At 39.7% G+C, this 23,454-nt stretch overlaps 1 protein-coding gene across 1 annotated transcript in view; it reads right to left on the reverse strand.

The window, feature by feature from the left end:
* GATB (glutamyl-tRNA amidotransferase subunit B) overlaps nt 1-23,454 on the reverse strand; it is a 43,061-nt gene that overhangs the window by 14,495 nt on the left and 5,112 nt on the right. Inside the window, exons 3-9 of the mRNA XM_085058504.1 lie at nt 11,680-11,793; nt 8,443-8,641; nt 7,336-7,458; nt 4,368-4,481; nt 3,210-3,294; nt 2,811-2,855; nt 721-910 (exon numbers count right to left, since the gene is read on the reverse strand). Of these exons, the coding sequence (XP_084914630.1) occupies nt 721-910; nt 2,811-2,855; nt 3,210-3,294; nt 4,368-4,481; nt 7,336-7,458; nt 8,443-8,641; nt 11,680-11,793 (870 nt within the window). The remainder of the gene's footprint in view (nt 1-720; nt 911-2,810; nt 2,856-3,209; nt 3,295-4,367; nt 4,482-7,335; nt 7,459-8,442; nt 8,642-11,679; nt 11,794-23,454) is intronic.

Here is a 23,454-nt window from a genome sequence, read left to right on the forward strand (position 1 = left end):
CATACTAACTCTCTCCCCAGAGTTACCACTGACAAAGAGAGATGACAGTTTGCATTTAAGAAGCTCAAAGTCCTCTAGAATAATTTTGGGAGTTACGAGATTTTGCTGTCACTTCCTTATTTATAACTGTATTTGCCACATCACTTCCCTTCTCATCCCCTCTTCTGAGCCGATCCCTGGTAGGCTGCACTGTGATGTCTAAGTTGATACTGTACTGTGTAACAACTGGTAATTTCCCTAAGAATAAATCTAGGGGGGTTTCCAAGAATCTGGAAAGTAGGTCAATGAGCAGATGAAGCTAAAAGACTCAGACTTTGGATTTTGATTCATGTGCAGTAGATCCAGTCAACGTGCCCAGCCTTGCAGCAGACCCAAAGCTGAAGAGCAGGCACTTGCAGACAGGCCTGTATCCAGAAGCTGTACATTCACTGCAGTCAGTCATGGCTGCACCAATGTGCAGACAGACAAGATCAATATTAAGTAACAGTTATTTGACTGCGCTTTGCGTGAGAAACACTTCTCGGCGCACTGTGTCTGGTTCATTTTCTCCACCACTTGATGTGTATGGCTCCATGGTAAAAAGTATGCACTGGAGACACTTCCAAATAAAAATATTCATAAGGACTGACAGCTGGTTAATATGACATTTGTAAATCTTTTCAAGAACTGTGCAACTTTGAAGTTTCTAAGCTTATTTTAGTACTTGATCAATAGACCTACCAATAAGGCGAAGCTGTGTTCAGGAAGAATCCCATACTGTTCAACAAGCTTTTCTCTCTTCACACTGGGGAGGTCAGGAAGTCTCTCATGAATCCAATCAATATTTATCACTTGCTGATGGTTCATATTAGCTGGCAAAGATTTTGTATCGTACAGAATCAGTGGGGGAAGGTTTGGCTCTGGCATGAACCTAGTAAAAACGAAAAACTCCTTTGCAATTATTTTCACTCAGAAGACAAACAAGAAGGAGTAATATTTATATCACAAGTTTATTCTTCCCTGAAAGCTGTATCACCCTGTCAACTAAGCAAAATATTAAAAATTAATGACTTGGTATATCACTGATAGGTAGAAAGAGATCAGGCCCCAAACTGTTGCAAAGCCCCAGTTTTTTTTCTTCAGGTATTTTCCACCAACTGTCAGAGAGTTCATAACATAAAAGGGATAATTCAAACACTTCTGCACCAAAAATAATAATAAAAAGGCCCAGTAGCACCAGTAATAAAAGATACGGAAACAGCCCACTCTTTTTGGCATCAAGCATGAATTGCAGACCTGGACAAAAATGGGAGTGGACTGGCAGGGAAGAACTCAGATTGTCAGGCAACTGCCAGGAGTGATCTGGGCAGGCTGCAACCTTTTCCAGACAAACTTCAAAAATCTTGATGAAATCTCATGCTGTGCTAAAAGCAAAGTTACTGTGCTCAGCAGGATGCCATCACAGAACAAAAGACTCCCTTAAAGAGAAGGCCAATTTAAACTACTCAAATAACCGTGATTGAAGCAGAAACTTCACTCTTACATGATCAAATGAGGGGTTCAAACCCACCAGAATAAAGGGCATTGAGATATCATAACTTCTATTTAAAATCTGCCTAAACATAGATTTGAAGTTTAATGTATAATGTGCAGCACTAAGTTACAAAAAACCCTGAAAAACATAGTTCACAGTTTAATACAGTTCATAATTTTAGTACTAGTAATAATCTTTATTGTCTTTATTTGAAATATCTTAGACTTATTAGTTTTGTCTAGCTTTGAATGAATTTTCTTTTGCATTTACTCAAATCCATCCTTTTAGATAAGCCTCGTGCCTGCCCCTGCCATAAGAAGGAATTCACAAAATGGTCACTGCTGCATTTCTACAAAAATATAATCTAAAAAGCAGATTTAAATTCGAAGTCTGTGGGATGTTTTCAAAATTGCTGCTCTGCTGTAGCAAGATCAGTGGTAGAATATATGCAGATCTAAGAAGAATACAGAGCTGACAAAGCTAAGAGGCTCTGAAAGTTCTCCTGCAGAACTACTATTCTCCTGCTGGGAAGTGAACTCTGGGAGTAACAAGAAGACATCTCTGGGATGCAAAACTAGGGAACTACTAGGAGGATCAGCACTAAGATGGCCCTAAGCTGCTGTGCTGCTGCCTTGCAGTTCTGCCTCAGAATTTGTTCCAACAGGATTTGTGCCTTGTCCCCTCAGCTCTACAGCTAAATCCTTCTTGGGTGACTTTATGGTTCAGTGACTGTCATCTCACACCTATGGAAAGCAAAGTACTTAGCAAGGTAACACTTTCATTAGGTCTACAAAGAACTTCAAGGTAGAAACCTGCTCATGAATGCTGACACCTTTCAATAGCAGTGAGGATTTTCACAGTGTTTGTGATCTGTGATCACAAGCTAAGCATGGAGAGGCAGGGCCTGCTATCTGAAAACCATTTTCCCTCAGTATTTACTTAAAGCAGGAGCAATGCTGAACTCAGGATATCCTGATGTTTTATGTCAGGCATTCTCAAGAATACATTTAAACTGGCCACACAGTAAACCTTCAACTTTCCTACTCTGAGCTCAAGTACTCCCAACCTAGCCTTTGGGAAAGGTATAGGTGTTTCACCAGAAAGCATACACAATTCCAGATCTGAACTGCTCAGACTAGCACTGGTTTTGATAAGTCTTTGCCCCTTCCAGAGGAAGGTAAACTTCCAATACATACTCACTGTACTGACCAACTTTACATCCTTATTCCATTGACCACACTTCAGAAATTTAATCAATTCTCAGTTTGTAAAATGTTAAGTTTTTGAAAAAAAATACCGATAGTCCTGTTTTCCTTCTTTGTCTCTCATTGGTACTGTGCACCTAAAATAAAAATAAAACAAGATGTGGTAAGAGGTACACCACAGAATTAGTTTTCTGGCAAAAGCACAAACCAAAACCTCTGCCTCATGAAGATTACGAGAGCCTCTTAAAACCATTTCAGAGAATAAGTGCATGTAAGAGGGCAGTCATTTTCACACAGACACTGCTTGATGCAGCACACAATCTGTTGTGAAAGTCTCCACTTTAAATTACTTCCTGTGAGGAGACTATACTTGTGAACATTAGCTTTAGAAGACACAAGTTGAGCAATACTATATTACATCTCCTGTACATGTGGTATATGTGGGCACTCTAAAGCAGCTGTTCCTATGCTCCTCCAAAATAAAAACTCACCCAAGCTTGGAATCAAAGGCTCTTGTTTCATTCAAAATTGTCCCTCCATTTTCAAGTTCTTCAATTTGCCTCTGTATTTCATAGTCTGACAGTAATAAAAGAAAAAAGAGTAAGCTTGTTAGACTACGCTATTAGCTTTAGTGCACTCCACTATTTCATTTTTCACTGCTACACAATAATGGAGGAGTTTGTTGTTTTAGCCTTAATGAAATCAACAGCAGTAGTTATAGGCAGAATTATCAGTCACTGTCTGTCTCTCCAGCACTATTTCTTTTGTTGTGTGTTTTCCTTACCTTCTTTCATTTCCATTAAATGGAAACCATATTCTCCCAGGCACTGCAGCCAAGCCATACATTCCTGGTGACCTTGCATTCATCCAGTTCAGTTTTCGTTTGGAGATGTAACTGGCAGCTTTTTTTGCTCATACCCAAGCTGCATTTGAACTTCACACACATCACATACCCTATTCAGTGGAAAGCAATCATCTCCATTGGAGTACACAAAACCACTGCTACCATATTTCAGTACTACACAGGCTAGGCACTGAACCACCTGCTTCATTCTTCTTGCAGGCAGAGGTTTTACTGCAAAAAACCTGCAGACCAACATGCCTGGTCTTCCCAGATTATCCCACACTAAGACTTACTCTGTCAGGGAGCAGCAAGAGTGGGGCTGCTCCATAAAGAGGGATAAGCCAGGACTGAAGGGTGACCAGAGCCCAGGCCATGCCCTCAGAGTCTGATGCAGTTCCACCAGCCTGAACAGCATGAGCAGGGGCAAGTGCTACTAACAGAGTCCTCTGACAGTGTCAGTCAAGGTGAGCAGATGAGCTGAGTCCAGGGTCCATTCAGGGAGCTCAGTGAGAAGCAGAACGAGCTAAGGACTGGGAACAGGGCTACAGAACAGATCCAAGGTCCTTCAGGGGACAGAACTGAAAACTGGCACACCTGTGACACAGCCACTCAGGCAAAGTCTGAAGGCCCTGCCTGAGCCTAAATGGGACTCCTGTACCCACAGGGAAGGCACATGGAAGAGACACCCAGGTGGAGCTTGTCAGGGCTCTTAAGGCATATTACTGCACTCAGCAGACTGACATATTTCATCTCAGACCACACAAAATATCTACAATGCTCTTGTAATGAAGCAATCACCGTTTACCTACTGCTTTTGCCAGAAATCGTATGCTATTGATGTTCTTCACTTCAGTCCTCACTCCATAAGGCTCTCCAGGGCGATGCACAGAAACATTGGCATCCACTCGCAGCTGACCCTCTGTAAAAGGAAATTTTAGTAACAGAACACTCTGCCCTGTACACTACAGTTAAAAACCTTGGCATGCATTAATAAACTAACATTATGTGCAGAGCATTAAGAGCAGACTTCTCTGTGCTCAGAAAGGAGTAACAACCACTTCATCATAGCTTTCTGTTTGTGATTCCATCTCAAGGCACTACCTTGAATCATTCAAAATAGTTTTAAATCATTGCTCATAATTCCTCTCAGAAAACTGCATGGTGCAGTGCAGCACAGATCCTCTAAGCCATACAATGAAAAGAGCTTCTGATTCACAGCTCTTAAATAAAGGGCAGAATTAGACAAGAAAAGTGGTGGATTGTGAGCTTCCATTCCTGTCAAAGCAGCACAAAAAAACCTTTTGGAATTACAATTTGATGGATATATCCTACCCCAGCATAGAACACAAGAACTTAAGGTTATGCTGAACAGATTTACTAAGGTGTTCTTGGAAATTTACAGCTCAAGGACAAAATGTGAGAAGCAGTGGAATTTTTTGTGATTTTCTTCCTCTCCCTCAGGAAATTGCAATCTTCTCCCCAGAAATGTCCCTGGCTGCCAAAAACTGTACAAAGTTTTATATAAAAGCATCCTGCACTCTCAGTCCAAAATGGACCAAGGTCCTTAAAAATTTTTAATGACTCAACCACAAGGAAATTGTGATTGTATCTTTGTAAGTATTGTCCCTCTAAAGACATCTCTTCCAAGAAGAAATGGCTTTCCACAGTTATCAACTGCTGGAAATATGCAAACAGAAGAGGTTGTAGTATATTCTGGAATGTTAAGAAACATTATTTTTCCCATATTATACAGTGAATATCTGTAGCCTATCCCTGTGGGGTTTTTTGTTTTTTTTAATTCACTTTTTTATTTCAAATACAGATATAAAGAAACAAATCCTACTAACTGGATACAATAGCATTATAAATGAGAGTGCAAAATGGCTCGGAGTTAAAACTGTGAAGATGCTACAGCTTCAGAACCCATTCTGGTCAAGAGATTTAAATTGACCATTGAGGCCTTGGTACAATTTGTAAAAGCAGGCTGGATGACAGCACACTAATTTGCTCTGTCTTCACAGAGTCTTGCCAGACATGCAAATGAGACAAAGATGCTGGAATGACCCAACATCTCTTTCAAGAGAAGTGTTTTGCATGTGCTGCCTTTTTGGGGTAAAAATTGCACTTGTTCCAAAAGAGGAATAGTCTTGTCCTACCCTTGCTTCATTTGAGATGTGACCTGTTTCTACTTGGATGTAGGTGTCAATGTGACCAGACAATGAACTTAATCAGGCATAAACAAAAGGAGACCCAGACTGCAAATGTTCTTAAAAAAAACCAACTCTTTTCTTTAAGTTCAGCTTACTTTTTCTTCACTTTACAATGAAATCATCTTTTCATCTGTTTGTTGGTGATGAAATAACACCAGCTAAAACTGGGCACTTGTCTTCACTGTACATGCAAAAGCCCAAAAACCTTCACTTAGAAAGAAAAAAAAATCCCCAATACTTTTATAGCTAACTATCCTGGAAGAAAAGTATTTCCAATACCGGGATTGTCCTATAAAGTCAGAAATCTCCCTGTGATAAAGGACATCATAATTCAATTCCAATGGCAATCTTAGGGCCAAATTCAGCAGTGAAAAATGATTGTATATATGTACACCCACGAAGGTCCTTGAAGAAGCATCCAAACTGGCTGCTTAATACTGACAACTGGGCCTTATTTGACATGTGGGACACTTGTGTGAGAAAAGATTCAGAGAAATAGATCATGTCTAGCTGTTATTATTTCCCGCCACATTAAATTAAATGTGCATCAGTAGCCAATGCTTATTGGATCCCATTTATTGTGTGATGCATGAACCACTCTGACTCAGTTTTCCAGGACACATCCACTTGGATAATGGACTGAATTTGCTGCCAGACGGTGAGGCCAACTGTCAGAGGCAAAAATATTGCTTACACTGTGAACATTAATAAGTAGCTGCTAATTGTGGGTATGTGTGGAGGGGATGAATGCCTGAAATCACTTTTAAATTCTTAAGCAGGTGTCTACTATATGCTACCTGTAACTGTGGGCTGGTTGTAAATTTTGGTAACATTAGGATTGAAGAAAAGTGGCATGACCTGAATTTTCCAATTAATGAGACAGAATCACCAGTTAGGAGGCTGAATGCAGGCTATGCTTCTGCACATCACCTATTGTGAAAACTGGGACCTTAAAATTACAGAAAGAAGAGCTGGTGCCAGAAGCAAGGTTTCCTCCACAAAGAAGTGGTCTCAGAAAGATAGGTAACCTTGGCTAAAATTACCCCTACCACCCATTTCTGTTCATGCTGCTGTTTACTCCTCATCCACAACACCAGCACAAATTTACTGCCTACATGAATTTTATGACTAGCTGAGACCTGACACTTAAAAGATGATCCATGCTCCCACTGCTTTGTCCTTTTGTCCCTTCTATACTCTACTACTAATCCTTACTACAGGTCTTCTGTGCTGCAATGCTGTGGCAAGCCAAGATGGAGAGAGACAGGAGGAAGCACCACAAGAACCCTGGGCACATTTCTTCCTGTCTGGCTCTACCCTGTAAAATTACTGAGGGAGGAAATATAACATCTAACACAGCCAAGCTCTGCAGACATAGGCAGGCCTGTAAGAGACTTGAAGCACAGCAGACATTAGGACAGACTCTGAGGATTGTAAAAACAACAGCCAGAAAAGGCTGTGCATTATAAGAAACTGCAGAGCAAAATAACCAGAAGCTGCAAAGCTCCTGCAAATGCAGAGAATTACTGGTGACCAGGGAACATGCCTTTCTCCCTTCAGTACCTGCCATGACTGCCTGGCTGCTCCCAAGTGTTTGCAGAATGAGCTGAAGCTCTCTGACTGCGGCAGCTGCTTCTTCCCCACAGCACATGTCAGGCTCCATGACAACCTCCATGAGACCAACTCCTATCAGGGAAAGAGACAGGAGATTTTCAACAATAGCTTTTGATCTTGGCATATTAGAGTGCAACTGGCTAAACACATGACAGAACTTGGGCTTTTTCCTTTTCTATTTTAAATAATAAAAATACAAAACCACCCATGTATTATTTAGCAACTGTCATGATGGGCCTATCTGCAGATTTCTATAAAAACTTTTCCTCCTATTTCTTTAAAGCAATAGACAATCTGCAGACAACCCTCCACCCTTTGATGACATGCAGATCAGAAGGACCCACTCCTCTTCTGCCTTTCTCTGGAAGAACTCTTATTTAAAGCCAGTTGGGTTCCAGATGCAAATTTATTTATCTTAAACTCATCTTCGAACAGGCAGAACTGTAAACAGATACAGTCTAGTTTTTCGCTTCAGGACCTTGCTTTCAAGGAATCTAAATAGCCACAGCTCTTGGCTTCAATGGACACCAGAGCATTTTGTCCCAGTTAGGCTAGACCAACCAGGTTGCTGCCCAAGTTGTGTGCTCATTTGGATCACTCAACTTACAATTTCCAAGTTAAAAGAGAAAAATCTACATATTTTCAAAGCTAATAATTAAAAGAAATATCTGACTCATGCACCAACAAATTCCAACAGCTGCTCTTGATTCACTAGGTCTGTTATAATTTACCTTTTTTAACAACACATACAGTGCAAGAGCTTAAATAGCTGAGTGGCTCTATGACACAGTTTTGAGCAAACGGGAGCCAAGAGATTTTTAACTCGCTACTGCCAATTGCCATCAACCAACAGCAAATAGGAAAGGTCTACTGGTCGTTAAAAAAATCAAGTATTCATCTGTTTCAAGTGTAACAGTCATTTTTATGAATTATTTTTTCAAGGAGAGAGACATAAAGCTGTTATTATTTTTTGCCTGTTTCCTGTCACCAATTTACCTTTAAAGACTCATCTTACCCTGAAAGGAGGAGAAGAATTGGAAAATAATCCAAGCCTACCAGCTCTATTCAAGTCCACGAGAGTCTGGCTCCTTGTGTCATCATGGAGACTTTTTCCACTGTCTTGCTCCAACTGAATTTGTTTAATCCTCACAGTTTTGGTCACCATCTGGCTCATCTTGCTGTCTATGCAGAGATTGTATGACAGACTTCCATTCACTGCAATAGGAACTCTTTGCTGAGTGATTTGATATCCAGCCTGTCAACAAAATTAGCTTTATACTCAAATGAAACATTCACTTTTCAGAAAGCAGAACAAGTGCAAATATAATTGACTAAGAACAAAACTGAAAATGCAACATCTTTCATAGTGACCTATATAAGAGGAGAGAATACATGCACGTGTAAATTCAGAAGTTATTTTGGTTAGATGGAAAGAAAGCAAGCTAGAAGATGAGTCTAGAATTCAACATAACTGTAGGAAGTTGGAAGTCTGGAAAAAATAAGAGGACTCCTCAATACAGACAAGTGTATGATACCATACTAATGCTGAAATAATCAATAATCAACTGCACAATCTCTTGCCAAGGATGACAAATTTCTCCAATACTGCCCTAGGGCAGGAAATGGACTGGAAGAGGTTCTTCCACCCCTGTGGTTCCATGATCATGTTACATCTTATTGGAAGCCAGCCCCAAGCTGGGGCTATCACTCATTCTCCCAACAGGCTGAATATCCCTGTCTGTTCCAAACTGTACTGATTAAAAGAGAGGAGAGGAAAGGGCTGGAGGTCTGGAAATCAAGAAAATGAGAAAACTCAATTTCATTAACATATAATTTAAAAGACACTGCAACGCCACCTAAGGCACACAGCTGATAAATGCCACCTCATGCCTGGGACTCCACTCAAAGGGGAAACTGCTGGCCAAAAAAGTGGCTGCTAGTAACAAAGTATTGGAGTAACTGCAATGATGTAAAAATACAGAAGTGAATCAGTGACAGCTGAGATGGAGTCCCCTTTGATTCCTCCTGCCTCGCCTGCCTATGGCACTAGTGGGGAAAATTAAAAAAAAGTCTGCCAGACACAAATGATTTGGGAGGAGTATTTGCATATTTTGCAGGGTCAATGAGCTTACTCTAAAATGGAGAGATGGTGAATTCCAGGGCATTGGAATGGAGAACAACGGTCTGGCCTGTCAACACCCCAATTTATATATGCAGTGAAGTGCATGACCTTCTAGACATAATCATTATAAGAAAAATAAAATAACTGACTCTCTGCAGCCTATGCTAATCACATGGCTCTTCTCATCTCCTAAAACTTCTCATTAAAGTGATTTTTTTAAAGCCTGAAATATTGAGTGACAATAAATAATATGAATCCCATTTCCCACCCAAAGCCCCATTTTCAGGAGTAACAATAATCCCATTGTCAAATGACCCTAAGAGCTGGATTTATCTGTTCTATTCAGCTCATTAGCCTAAACTCTGCATCTTATTACAGGGTTCCTGACTAGGCTGTTCACTATGAAATGCAGGTCGGGCAGTTTATTGTCAGTGCTTAAACTGCAGAAGTCAGTCAGTAAAAAGCCAGAGTTACATGTTTCAAGCTAATAAAATGTCAGCATCTCCCTGACCAAATTTCCATGCTTATGTGACCACAGGATCCTGCAACTCTGTGGGTCTGCAGAGTCCCACACTTTCTTCCACCTCAGCTGTTCTCTTGGGCACACAGATGTGGATTCTTTCCCATGACAACGTTCATCCATATAGCTGCTATGCAACAGACTGATAACAGCAGACATCACAAGAATATGGGAGTGATTTCAGTTTAATAGAGCAAGCACTAAAGGTAATTTGCAAATAAGTCTATGATGTTTTTCATGTTTCTTTATGATGTGTAAAGGAATTTCGAAAGTCATGTTTATTTCCTGCTATTTCACCTTTTTCTCCTTCAGATCTTGAAATGGGTTTTAAGATAGTTCTACAAGTTTAAAAAAAAGTATTGACAATTCAAACTGCTAAGTTTGCTTTTCACATTCCCAGCAGGTCACCAGAGAGCTCCCAATAAAAGGGCCTCTTAATGGCTTACAAATATTTGCAAAGTTATCCCCAGAAACCAAATCAGAATTATAGCAACTTCACAGAAGAGCCACAAGTTCCCAACCTAGAAGAAAATAAAACAGAAATCTCTTCTGAGATCCAGATCTCCAGTGGACAACTATAATATAATTCTCTTTATGAGGTGGGAAGCGATTGTATTTGAAAATGTTTTGTGTAACTTCAAAATATTTTCAATGCCTGAACAAGAGTGGGAAAGAAAGTAATTTGCTTAACAATAGAGCACTTATACACATTTATTTGGGATCTGAGAGGTCTCCCACTCTGCTTCTGGATGTCTGAGATTCCTCACCCATAGAAAGGATAAGCTAACATGCCTGAACTTTCTCAAATAAAATAAATCCACATATTTTTATTTAAATGTCACCATATCTTCACTCCAAAACCAGAGAAATTATAAACAGTTTCCTCCCTTTGACAGATTACTGTCAAACTGAACATTCAGTACACATAAGCTGACACAAAAATAAGTTAAAAATTAGGAAGGTTTAAGTTCATTAAAAAGTAAAAGAGGCTCAAACACTGCAGCATTCTGTTGCAAGGACAGAAGTCAGGCTCTTAAATTGTTTCAATATTTCTACATCCATACCAAGTGCAGCAAAAAGCATTTGACTTCCAGCGGCATCTTCTATCCAATATGAAATCTACCAACAAACTACATTACAAAGACTCAATTTCTCAGTTGTTTTGATTTTTTCATTTATTGGAACAATCACTGAGAAATTTCTGAAGGGAAATTAAATATTTTGAGGTCCCTAAGCACACACAAAAAAGACACTGCTGTGTTTATTCCACCGGAACCTGTGTTTGTTATACATTCATTTTAAATGAAGGACTATTATCAGACTGCTTTTACCCCAACAGACAATTAGTACTAAACACCAGGAATGGACAACTTAAGGGACAAAGCAGCTCCAGCTCCCAATTCAATTACATTAAGCTACTGGAATTGTGCAGCTAAGCAAGGAGTCAGCAATCAGAGCAATCACATTCAATCAGTGAGCACCAGAGTACAGCTGCCTATTTCATCAGGGCGCAGTGCAGCATCCTGTTGGGGTGAGCAGAGCACTGACTGAAAACACAAAAAGCATCTCTTCACTCCTCCCCCACTGCCATCCGTACTCCAGACTTGTCCTTCCTACAGCCCAAGAGGGACCAGCTATACTGCATACTTACAGGCAGATCTGCATAGAAGTAGTGTTTTCTGTCAAACAAGGACTTCTTGTTTATGCTGCAGTTGAGTGCCAGGCCTGTCATCACTGCTGCTTCTACACATCTCCTGTTGAGAACCTAAGGAAACATGACACATGGTTTTGCTCAGATACTCAGTATGTTACAAATGTGTCTCCCACACACTGCCTTATAAGGAGCATATATTCAATTTCACTTGCCTTCAGTCACCATTAGATCTCTTTCTTTGTGTGGGTAGTTCTTATTCATCATTAAAGTTGTGGTAGCTATAAATCTGCAAAGCTTTAAGATGAGAAAACAAGCTATTCAGTCATTTTGTCATACCACATATGGAGGTGTGCACTGTTCTGGCTTGCTACTCTTGCAAACATTCAGTGCTTTTGAATCTTTGACGGTACAGGAGACAAATCACAGCACATGATAACTGACTTGTAACCAGCTGTCAGCTCATACTGGGAATGTGAAACACAGGGGATTTGCATTAGGGACTGCAGTGCTGTTACAGTAGAATACTTCAGAACACCTGTAACCACAGAACCACAGTGAATTGAGGAGTATCTACACATACCATAGATTTTAATGCTTTGCTTAACCAGGATGAAATTATGCACACTTACATCTTTGCTAAAACAGAACCCAAAAGACAGCAGTTGATCCCATGGCTAGAAGTACACGTTTCCAGTACCCAAAGAAACCCACGGTTAAAGTTTTTGCAGAATGCCATGTGATCTGAGCGCCCAGCAAGGCCTTCACGAAGAAATAAAGGAGTTAAATGCAGCTTTCCATCATGGACCCATCACTCTCAACTCTACCCCCTTGCATCTCCTCAGCAGGGTTAGGGTCCAGAAGAGAAAGAAAATTTCACTCCAAAAAGTACTGTCAAATGATGATTTCTTTTCAGATGTGCTCTCATTAATTTAACAGTTCGTTTAACTAACATCAAATGGATGAAACTAAAAAGGAAAAAAGACTGAATTTGTCTTAGTAAGTTCTGACATGCTCCCACTTACAGCATTTTGAAACAGGAACAGAACTTTATCCATCTTGTTCCGCACTGTATAGCTGCCAAGAAGTCTATTTCCAGCAGGACCATTAAAGGAGCACATTATGTAAAAGAATGTACATGACTTCATCTGCATTGACCAGAACATAAAGGGCTTAAATAATGTTTTCTTCCATGTTTTTCACAGTATTTATTTTTTATATTCTCCAGCCTGACTTCTGAAAACATATTAAGCAGCTGTACATTTCCCATCATCCCACATCTTCTGCCAGAAAACGAATCTCTTTGTTTTACTCATTTAGTTTTTAAAAATCAAAATAGTGAGAGAGGATATGGGCAACTCTTCATGTAACAGAAACTTAAAAATTGCTTATACAGAAAAGAAATTAAATATTTAAGACATTTAACTAGGGAACTTTCAGATCTTTAGTGTAGCTATATATGGCTAACTAGAACACATCATCTGTTCAGGCATATTTTACTTATTAAAAAATTTAAAAGATACATAAAGCAAATTCTAGACAAGAAAAAAGGCAGAACAATCTCCCTTTGAAATACCAATCCACAGCAAAATGAACACAATTAGTCCTGACTCCAATCTAAAGAAAATTGGTAACTACAAAATATTAATTTATTTTAGTAGCATAGCTGCAGTTCATTATACAGTAGATGCTCCTGTTTTCAATAATTAAATGCTTCCAGACAGTACAGACACTTTTATTTTTACTGTTTAAGGAATTCTGTAAAAGTGCTAGTCAAACTGTTCAATGTTTAAAATATCATCATATTTCTAAATACACAGGCAAATTTCCTCCTACTAAAGCCTTATGGCACAGTCCTGTTCAGCTTTACAAATTAGTGAGAACCATGCCAGTCAGTCCTTTAAAAACTGGCCACCAGAAACCCATTAAGCCTCCATAAGGACTGGTAGGCTCAAAACACCACTGCTCCAAAGCAGTGAACCAGTATCTAGCTACAATTCCTGATGGTGCAGGGGTTGTGACTGACTGCAATCAGTGAACAAGAGAAAACACAACTCCTGAGTCCCAAGAGCTTCACAGCACTTCATTGCTCTTCAATTTTTACTTCAAACAGGGTAGAGTGTGTCTTACTCACTGTCCTAAGGGATAACACTGTTTTGAGGTGAAAGAAATAATCCCCATGTACGTAGTACTTAGTACATAGTACCAGGGAGAATCTTTTGCACTACTGCTGATGAACCATTTTGGAGACTCTGGGGAAAAACTGGCATAAAAACATGAAGTATTGATTATTTTTTATGTTGTATTACTAAGCATTTAGATTACTCTGATGTGTATGTGTGCCCAGTGTAGTGGATCATAGTAGCCAAATCATTGTATATGCACCACTGCTTATTCAACTTCCCATGTTACTCCTTCCCTGATCTCAGCGGTGAGCGCAGGCCTTGCAGAGCAGATCTGTCCCTCTATGGCATACTGAGATGGCTACCATGTCAATCTGCTTCTTCTGCCCTGTGTGTCTTTAAAAAAAACAACCCAAAACCAACCAGATGGCCTCCTTCTTCAAAAATCAGAATTTATCTAATACTGCTTCATTTCTGAAGCGACTACTACTACCTACTTCCATGACCAAGGCTGTAAGCATAAAGCAGAACTGTTTAAGCAAACTGCTACCTTTCCTTCAAATAAGCTTTTCAAATAATCTGCTGTGATAAACATCAATTCAGTATGTGAAACTTCCCATACTAATGACCTAGAGTAAGTCCTCGAGCTTGTTTATGCAGTAAGCTGTTATTAAGTTGACAGCTCTGACTAGCACCAAAGATTTAAATTACTGGCTTGAACTGACAAGCTGCCTGTCTGGTATGTTAGCAAAGTGCTGGCCTTGAAAGCAAGCAGTGTAGTTCCTGCAATAGCTATGGACAAAACACAATAGTCTAGAAAGACTTCTTCAATATTTCTGGTCTTCTAAATTGGAAGCATCCTTCCTAGCATTTAAAGAAAATCCTAGAGAGCTATTACAAAAGGAAATGTAAATTGCTTGTGTTGGAAACTTACAAAAAACCTTAACAATGGCATCACAACAGCAGCACCACTTCCCTTGTAGCTATGGTCTCCTGCTACAGCACCATGGTAACTGAGCACTAAAGGAATGAAAGAACAGCCCAACCAAGATCTCTCTCTTTCTGGTACTTGTTTATTCTTTACATCTAGTCCACAAGTAGAAAGATTCCTTTAAAAAATTTATCTTTATTTGCAAGTTCAGTTTAGTCAAGACCTTGGTTTTAAATACAAGATTATCCAACAGCCATACAAAACTATACACAATACCTTCAATGGCACAAATTCCCACCAAAAGCAAAAGCTTTTGCACCACCAAAAGAAATGTTCTAACAGCTTTGTCTTTAACAACAGGTTCACTCCTTATATTAATATATTAAAGAAAGTTGGCACCCTTTTAAGTAAGGATATGTTTCTATATTTAGTAAATTACCATGTTTATATTTTAAAGAGGGTAGGTATGCAGCTTCTTGTTTTGCTAATGAGTATTATGCAGGATAATTGGGGGGGAAAAGGAAGAAACATCCAGATAACTCTCCTGGAAAAAGTTTATTTTCGCTACCTTTTACAAAAACCCAGAAATCTTTGCAGTGTTTGCACCCAGGAAGCCTATCCTCCAGAAGAAAATATTCCTTGTACTAAAAACTGTGAAATCAAAATAATTCCCCAAAATTTTTTTAAGTTTTTAATTCTAGGTCACACATTTTAATAAAGTAGGTTTAATTGCCTATCACCTTCAGTCCTACTTACAATCATGAAAAAATCAGCATTAATCAAATTAACTACAGGACTGTTTATCTAAGAAACATTCCATTTTAGCTCCTTTTCTTTCAAAGTAACATCTCAAAGAAGGAAGTAGTACAATGTACTCAGTCAGCTCTCTGTAGACCAGACACTAATCTTTAGAAACCTCAACAAATATATCTAATCACATTTTCAAGTACTCCTATTTCATATCACTCTGATTTTTATTTGCTTCTTCTAATGGATATACTCAGTCTTACTATTCTAGCTGTGTTAAAAGTACCAAATTGCTGCAATATATGGTTCTTTGAAGTGCAATCGTAAGTTAAACTTCAAAATAAAATACCCTTAATATGTACTTAGTCCCAGTGTAATTGTGGCTGTTCAGCCTGACACTGTAGATGAGTACTTACTGCTCTGCAGCATTCTGCCATGGCATCCTCCCACACACAGAGAAGGACCAACCATAGCTCTGCATGTACAGAGTGTACATACAGTAAATCAAGAGCTGACCATTTCCCAAATAAGCCATTTATTGCAACAGATTACAATCTGACTCCATCCCTTGAAGCACACAGTAAAAATTTAAAAAACAAGACAACCTAAGTCCTGTCATTTGTTAGGTGCTCAAAGAACCCACATTCCAAAACTTGAGGTCTCCAATTTTGGGGAAAAATTTAAATCTTCAGTTTACTGTCCTCTGCACTTAGTCCAGCATCTACTTCACTGCATGTTTGCTGCCCCAGTGTGAGCATTATGTTCTTATCCCTAAGGAAAGGGGCAAGACAGAAGGGGAAGGAGCACCAGACCTTTTAAACTGAGATCTTGGATTAATAGAAAAGAGATTCCAGCTTAAGAGAACAAAATGGCTACTCGGAAGCTGAAACACCAAAGGAAGATGGCGACGAGGAGCATTAAACATATTTAATGTATTTTGTAACTTTCCTTTTCCACTGTCTGGTACCAAAGCTATACACTGCTATACAGAATATATTATTGCTAACCTTGTCTAGTGGCAAAGCTGGTTTGTGGCGATGCAGCACACATTGATTCCAGCCATATCTTAAAACCAGGCAGTTCTGACATTAAGAAGTACCCAGCTCCTAAACACACTACTTCAGGTGTACTTGAAAGAATAAGAGGGCACACTTTCTCAAAGCTGAACAGCTAGCCTGAAAGCTTGTATCACAAGGCTTAGGATGGAGGAAGCATCTCCCAGTGTCAGTGATGACCAGAAAAATGCAGCAGCAGTAGGGAGAAATGCTGACCCCTGGGAATAAGAAAAACTGGAAGGTAACACCAGATAAAAATAAAATTTTAATAATGACAGATTTAAGGGTTTCTCAGCCCAACAGGAGCTGCTAAAAGAAACACAGGAGGAAAAATCCATTCAAATCACTGTGTGGGCAAAGTGCTCAATGGTCTCAATAGAATAAATCTGTTTTCTGGGGTGATAGGGAAGCAGCCAATCCAGAGATCTTCATTTCTCTGATCCCATCAGGGGCATCTAAAACCAAATAAAGGTCTACTCTACAGAAACAGTTCCAAGCAGGAGAACTCCCAGGGAAGACAGGACAATGCAATGGTAATACAGTGGTTCATGATATCCATAATCCAATGCTGTGCTTATGTGGTGTTCACATAAAGAAGTCCAGTACCACTCTAACATCCATGCTCTCCCTGTTGACATCAGTCTTCTGCATCTGCCATGTGGAGTTTTTTGACCTGTCATAAAGATGCTCCCTCTCTTATGCCACCTGAAATTTAAATCACTGCTAATGGTATCTGATCCAGACCAAGTTAAATACAGTAAGATCCAGTGAAAGTGTTTCACTGCTGCTGGATGTAGGGGACTGAGCAATGGCTAAAACTTAAGTTACAGACTGTGATCAAATCCAAAGGCAACAAGAGATTTGAGGTGAATCTTCTCAGACTTTTCTTCCTACACAGAGTCCCAGAAAAAAAAAGGCTTTTAAACATGAGTATCATCTGCCTTCTTCAACATAACATCAGTTGTTTAATTTCTTAAATAGAGACAATTCAGAGTACTTAGGATAAAATAGTTCGTAAACCAACCCCTGCCCTGTTTATCCTTGCAGATGGTCCTTTGCTTGTAGGTTTAGTGAGAGCCAGCTTTGTGGTTTTCTGAGTCATTGCAAATTCTGACCTTTGATACCCATTTACTGTCATCTTCTATTATTTCTAAGTCTTGGCTATCTGCCCTCTGCTCCTTCTTGCAATCTCCATGTGTCCTGAGAGCCCACACTAAACACACACTAAAATCTCAGCCCTTTCCTCCGACTCCCTCATTCCTTTTTTCTTCATTTGCTGTCTACCAAAACATGCTTATTTGTTCCTCAGCCATTTTTCCCTGCAGTCTGACTCAGATCTCTTAAGGGAGCACAATATACAAACTGGGAGTAAACCAGAAGTGGTCTTTTACACATAGATGAAAGATTATACTAATTCATGAAAACAACAGGTGATAAAATGCAACAAGTCTTCCAAAGAGCTATTAAGAAATTATTTGAGAGAAATTACACAATAGCAAACTGAAAATATTTGCTTTTAACGAAGTTTTTCTGGAACACCAGAACCAACAGAGACTAATTTCCTTTAAATAATATCCCTAGTTTGTTTTACCTAAGCAGTGACCCCAAAACTCTCTCCTCCATGACTCCCCCATCTTCTCATTTCATCAAACATCCCAGAAAGAGTATAAAGGGTCACAAGTATCTGAAGGGCAGCAGCCCAAATAAAGCTGAAATCAGTGGGGAGAGTAACTCAATATTTTCTTCTTCATATGCTTGCTAGTATATTCTTAAAAACTCTCTACAAGCCTAAAATTTTTTGGAGGAAAATTTGGCTGAACTTGGCAGCAAAATTGTAAAACTAGCATTTTTGTATAGAAAACAAAATGGTCATTGTGGCAAAAACTACATATGTAGCTAATAACCATCACTTGCAGAAGTTTACATAATCCTCTCAAAATCAAACACAGTCATATTTAAGGTGACAAGGTGACTGATAATCAGAGAGAACACAACGAAATTATTTTACCCCGGGAACCAATTACAGCCTAATTTCACTAAGATAAGTTTCAAACAAAATACATAAACCTGACAGTTATGCAACACTACACACCAGACAGCTAACCATGAAGAGAACGAAGACCCAGTCTACAATTACCTGTCATTACTGTCGGAAAATGCTTCCCTAAACACCTTTTCACGAAAAACGCTTCAAGGAAACAACTGTTAAGAAGAAGAATGAAGTAGCAAGATGTCCATTTGCAAAATTAAAATGCTCAGAAATTGGTAGAACCATGAAACATTCACTTAAGAGAGCACTGCTTACATACACATATATACAACATAACACCTTGGATTTTCTCAAATGGAGTCACCTGAAACCAGATTGTCTACATACTGCGAGAATACTACATCAAATCAAACACTTAAGGATGCCAGAGCACCTACAGTGACTGATAACAGATGTAATAGAAATATGCAACAATAAATCCCCTCTCAGGTCCAACTTAAAGAAATTCCAAGCCAACTGAGAAAAGCTACTGCAAAAAGCTAGTGTGTGTTTCAGCAGCAATTTCCAATGGAATTCAGAAAGGGGGGACACTGATGTCATGTAGTGGTTGTTCTGTCCAAAAGTGTCAAAGATGGCACAATAACTGCAGTAACAGGACTTTATCAAAGAAAGGAAACAAGATACTACCAACTCTTGCTCCCCCAATAAGTAGAAAAATACCTGTATAAAGCAAAAGGTAAAGCAATTAAAAATAAACAACACAAAAGGAGGTAAGAGAAAGTACATAGATAACATCATTGATGCATTGAAGGATCTACTGAAATAGGTGATAACAAGATGTTTTATCAACTCAATGCCATTCTAACTGGCAAGTTTGCATCAGCCAGAGGGACCTGTTAAGGATGAACAGTAAAGCCAACAAGAAGAACAGAGAGAGCTCAACAGTTCCTGAGGTGCTAAGAAGACAGCCCTACCTGAATTGTTAGCCTTGACAAGAAGATTAAAACACCCAGAATGAGTATCAGAAATACCCACAAATACATGAGACACAGCAAAGTGAGAGAAAATGTTACAAGGGACTCCTTCAAAGCTTGAGAGAGCAGCAACAAATGTCACCAAATACTTCAATATACAAGAGCAGAGACGTCTCCAGAAAAATCAGCCTAAGTTATGATATAAAGTTGACCTAAGCAACTGCAGTAATGGAGGAAGTATAACATTTCTCAGACCCCCATGAAGGAGTTTAGTTCCACAGGTAATCCCAGGGCTGTGAATGATGCTTTGAAATGCAAAGAAATAGAACGAGAAACAACCTGCACCATAACCCAGTCCTGAAAGTCACCTGAAGCCAGCATCACTCATCTTTCAAAGACCTCTTCTGACCAGTACAACAGCTTTGAACTGATTAATAGTGTTGGTAGGCTTTAATCCACCATGAACTCAGACATTTAAGGGTCTGTGAACCACAAAGGCATCCTCAGGGAGCAATGGTTTAAAAGCCTATTTCTCTCCTCTAGTCTCTTTCTAAATTATGTGGGATTTTCTTTATAGAAGCTTTCTGGACTACAAGCCCAGCAAGCTGGGACTGTGTGGGCAAGAAAAGACTCTTAACCACTGACCATAAAATGCATGTTGCAAACCCAAGTACTATCAGGAAAAAAAGGACTGCAACAGAAAGGTATCATCAATTTCTAAAAAAAAAAAAAAAAAAAATCTCCTCTTTTCTAAGTACAATTACCACAGTTTTACTGAAAAAAGTAATGAGGAATTTCAGTGAACCTAGAGATAAGTTTAAAACAAACATGAACTCACTTTTTCTGTCAGGCACTGCCACTAATTTATTTTTAGAGGAGAGTTCATGGATACAAAAACCTAGCCATCATATGGTTTCAAAGAAAAGAAGAAAATTTATGTAATGGAAGCTAAAAAAACATCCATACAATGATCAGAAGATCGTTCAGTTCCCCATGAAAAGTACACGCAATTAAAACTGTAGTTATCAAAAGTCAAGCTAAGAAGTAGGCTTTTTTTCAAAACAAAGTAGTATAAGAAGGGAGTAAATTCACATGCATGCCACCAGGAATGTCAAAACAAAACTGAAATCACAAGTTGGTAAAACAGCTGTTGCAATCACCAGATTTAACAGACACAGGATATATATTAAAAAAAATCTAGTTTGAAGCTGTTAAGTAGAAATTCTGGTCTCAAATGCTGTTTTCTGCTCCAGTATGAATAGTTAATAGACACATGCACCAGAATCTCACACAAACCCCTCAGAGCCTTTGAAAGCAAATGCATCAGATAAATCCTGTATATTATGATGAACTGTAGATGTTATTTAAGTCTGATAATCCGTCACCCAAAACATCTGGAAAAACACTGGGTACCTGCCACTGCCAAGAACAGATGGAAACACCCTCTATAATCCCGAACTGGGTATTAGCCCTGTCACATGCCTGGGTAGCCACTTCAGGAGCAGAGCACTGCAAGGGGTGGAGGGCAACAGCCTGATACACGTGCTCTCAGCGACTGTGCAGGGCTGCACCAGCATCTGTCAGCTTTGGACAAGCCCGAGCTTGGAGCTGAGGTTGCCAGAGGTGCAATGCCAGAAGGAACAAGGGCTAATAGCTGCTCTAGCTCTGCTCTCTTCCATGGAAAGGAGTGGTCTGGTTGCCTGACTGTCATTATATGAGTGAGAGAAGACACAGCAGGGCTAAAACATGTCCCTCTATACTGTTTACAAAGAGAAAATGAAGAAATTATATATTCAGATAAAATCACACATCTCATATGACATTCTACAGGATTGTTCAACATAGATCTTACTCTGTTTCTTCTGAGGTCAGAAGGTATTTACCTTTTCTTTATTGGAAAAAGAGCTTGATCATTACCAAGTGTTTCTGAAAACTCTGTTGTAAAAAAAAGATAAAACAGATGCTGTTCACACAAAGAGGAGAATGAAATTCAAATGCATGAGAAGATATCAAGAAATTCAAAATATTTAAGACTGTAGGGCTAATATTCATTCAAATCTTATTAATTTAAACCTTGGTTATGTAAATCCTAGATTATTTCTTTATATACTTGCCTACAAAGGATTGCCTACAATAGGATCATGGCTTCACTTCAGTCATTCAGGAGACAAATGTAAAATACGTGACAAAGACAGCACTGACAAAAAGGTTTCAGCCTTTAGCTGCTAGATCTACTATCTTATTTCTGCGGCTGAGCTATAATTAACTTTTAGTCAGCCACCTCCATCATGAAAATAGATAATCATGGATTCTTTTTCTGTGAGCCCAGTTTTACCTTTAAAAACCTTTATAAAGCCTCTCAGAATTTTCAGAGGCTAAATCAGATTGGGAGGGCAACCACCTTTATGGACCCTCAGAAGAATTTTAGTCCAGTTTGCAGGTCTAATGCACTATTTGCTACCATGTATAGAATAATACTTCCTTTATAATAGGTCTTCTGAAGATACCACGCCAAGATCATTACCATTGGCAAGGTAAAAACCACAGGCTTTTGCAAATTTCATGAGATGAAATGTAGTCTAGGTAGTCAGATGCAGTCCCAAAGAAAGGAGAGCATTGTAGTTATTTGAGTAAGACGCTATCACTTCTAATGGTGAGTCACTTCATCACCACAGGGCACAAAAAGTGTGCTGAGTAGCATGGGATGTGCCATCCAGTCCTGCTAATTCCAAACCTCCTTTTTTAGTCATAGATTTGATACATCAGTCAGCCTCAGCTGGCCAGTCTTAGTGCTTGGCAAGATTATGGAGCAGATGAAAACTATGCTCAGGCACATGGAAAATAATTAGGTGATTACTGACAGCCAATGTAACTTCACTAAGGGCAAATCACGCCTGACAAATTTTGTGGCCTTCTACGAAAGGGTTACAAAGCTGGTGGATAAGAAGAGCAACTGACACATCTACTCAGATTTGTGCAAAGCATGTGACTGTCCCACATGACATCATTGTCTCTAGAGAGACAAGGATTTGACAGATGGTCAACCCAGTGGAAAAGGAATTGGCTGAATGGTGGCACTAAAAGAGGTGCAGTCAACAAACAGTTTGATGTCCAAGTGGAGACTAGTGACAAGAGGTGTTCAGGGGTCCTATTGGGACTGGAGCTGTTAAGTATCTTTGTCAGTGACGGGGACAGTGGGATCAGGTGCATTCTCAGCAAGTTTGCTGATGACAACAAGCGGTGTGATTGGTGTGGTGTGGTGTGGTGTGGTGTGGTGTGGTGTGGTGTGGTGTGGTGTGGTGTGGTGTGAACATGCTGGAGGGCAGGGATGCCATCCAGAGGGATCTGGACAGGCTTGAGAGGTGGGCCTGTGCAAATCTCATGAAGTTCAACAAGGTCAAGTGCAAAGTCCTGCACCTGGATCGAGGCAATCCCTAGCACCAATACAGGCTGGGCAGAGCACGGATTGAGAGCAGCCCCAGGGAGAAGGCTTTGGGGATGCTGGTTAAGGAGATGCTCAGCATGAGCCAGAAAAGTGAACTTGTAGTCTGGAATGCCAACCATGTCCTGGGCTACATCCACAGCAGTGTGGGCAGCAGGCTGAGTGAGGTGCTTCTGCCTCTCTGCTCCACTCTTGTGAGTTCCCACCTGGAGTGCTGCATCCAGCTGTGGAACCCCCAACATAAGAGGGACATGGACATATTGGAGAGGGTCTGAGGAGAGCCATGAAGATGACCAGAGGGCTGGAACATCTCTCCTATGAAGACAGGTTGAGAGAGTTGGGGTTGTTCAGCATTGAGAAACTCCAGAGAAACCTTACAGTACTTAGTACCTAAAGAGGGCCAACAAGACAGCCAGAGAGACATTTTACAAGGGCCTGTAATGATAAGACATGGTTTTAAATTGACACAGGGCAGGTTTAGATCAGATGCTACAAAGAAATTTTTTACTCTGA

This window comes from Lichenostomus cassidix, chromosome 4 (genome assembly GCF_008360975.1).
Source record: "Lichenostomus cassidix isolate B80296 chromosome 4, HeHo_3.0, whole genome shotgun sequence".
Taxonomy (NCBI): Eukaryota; Metazoa; Chordata; class Aves; order Passeriformes; family Meliphagidae; genus Lichenostomus; species Lichenostomus cassidix.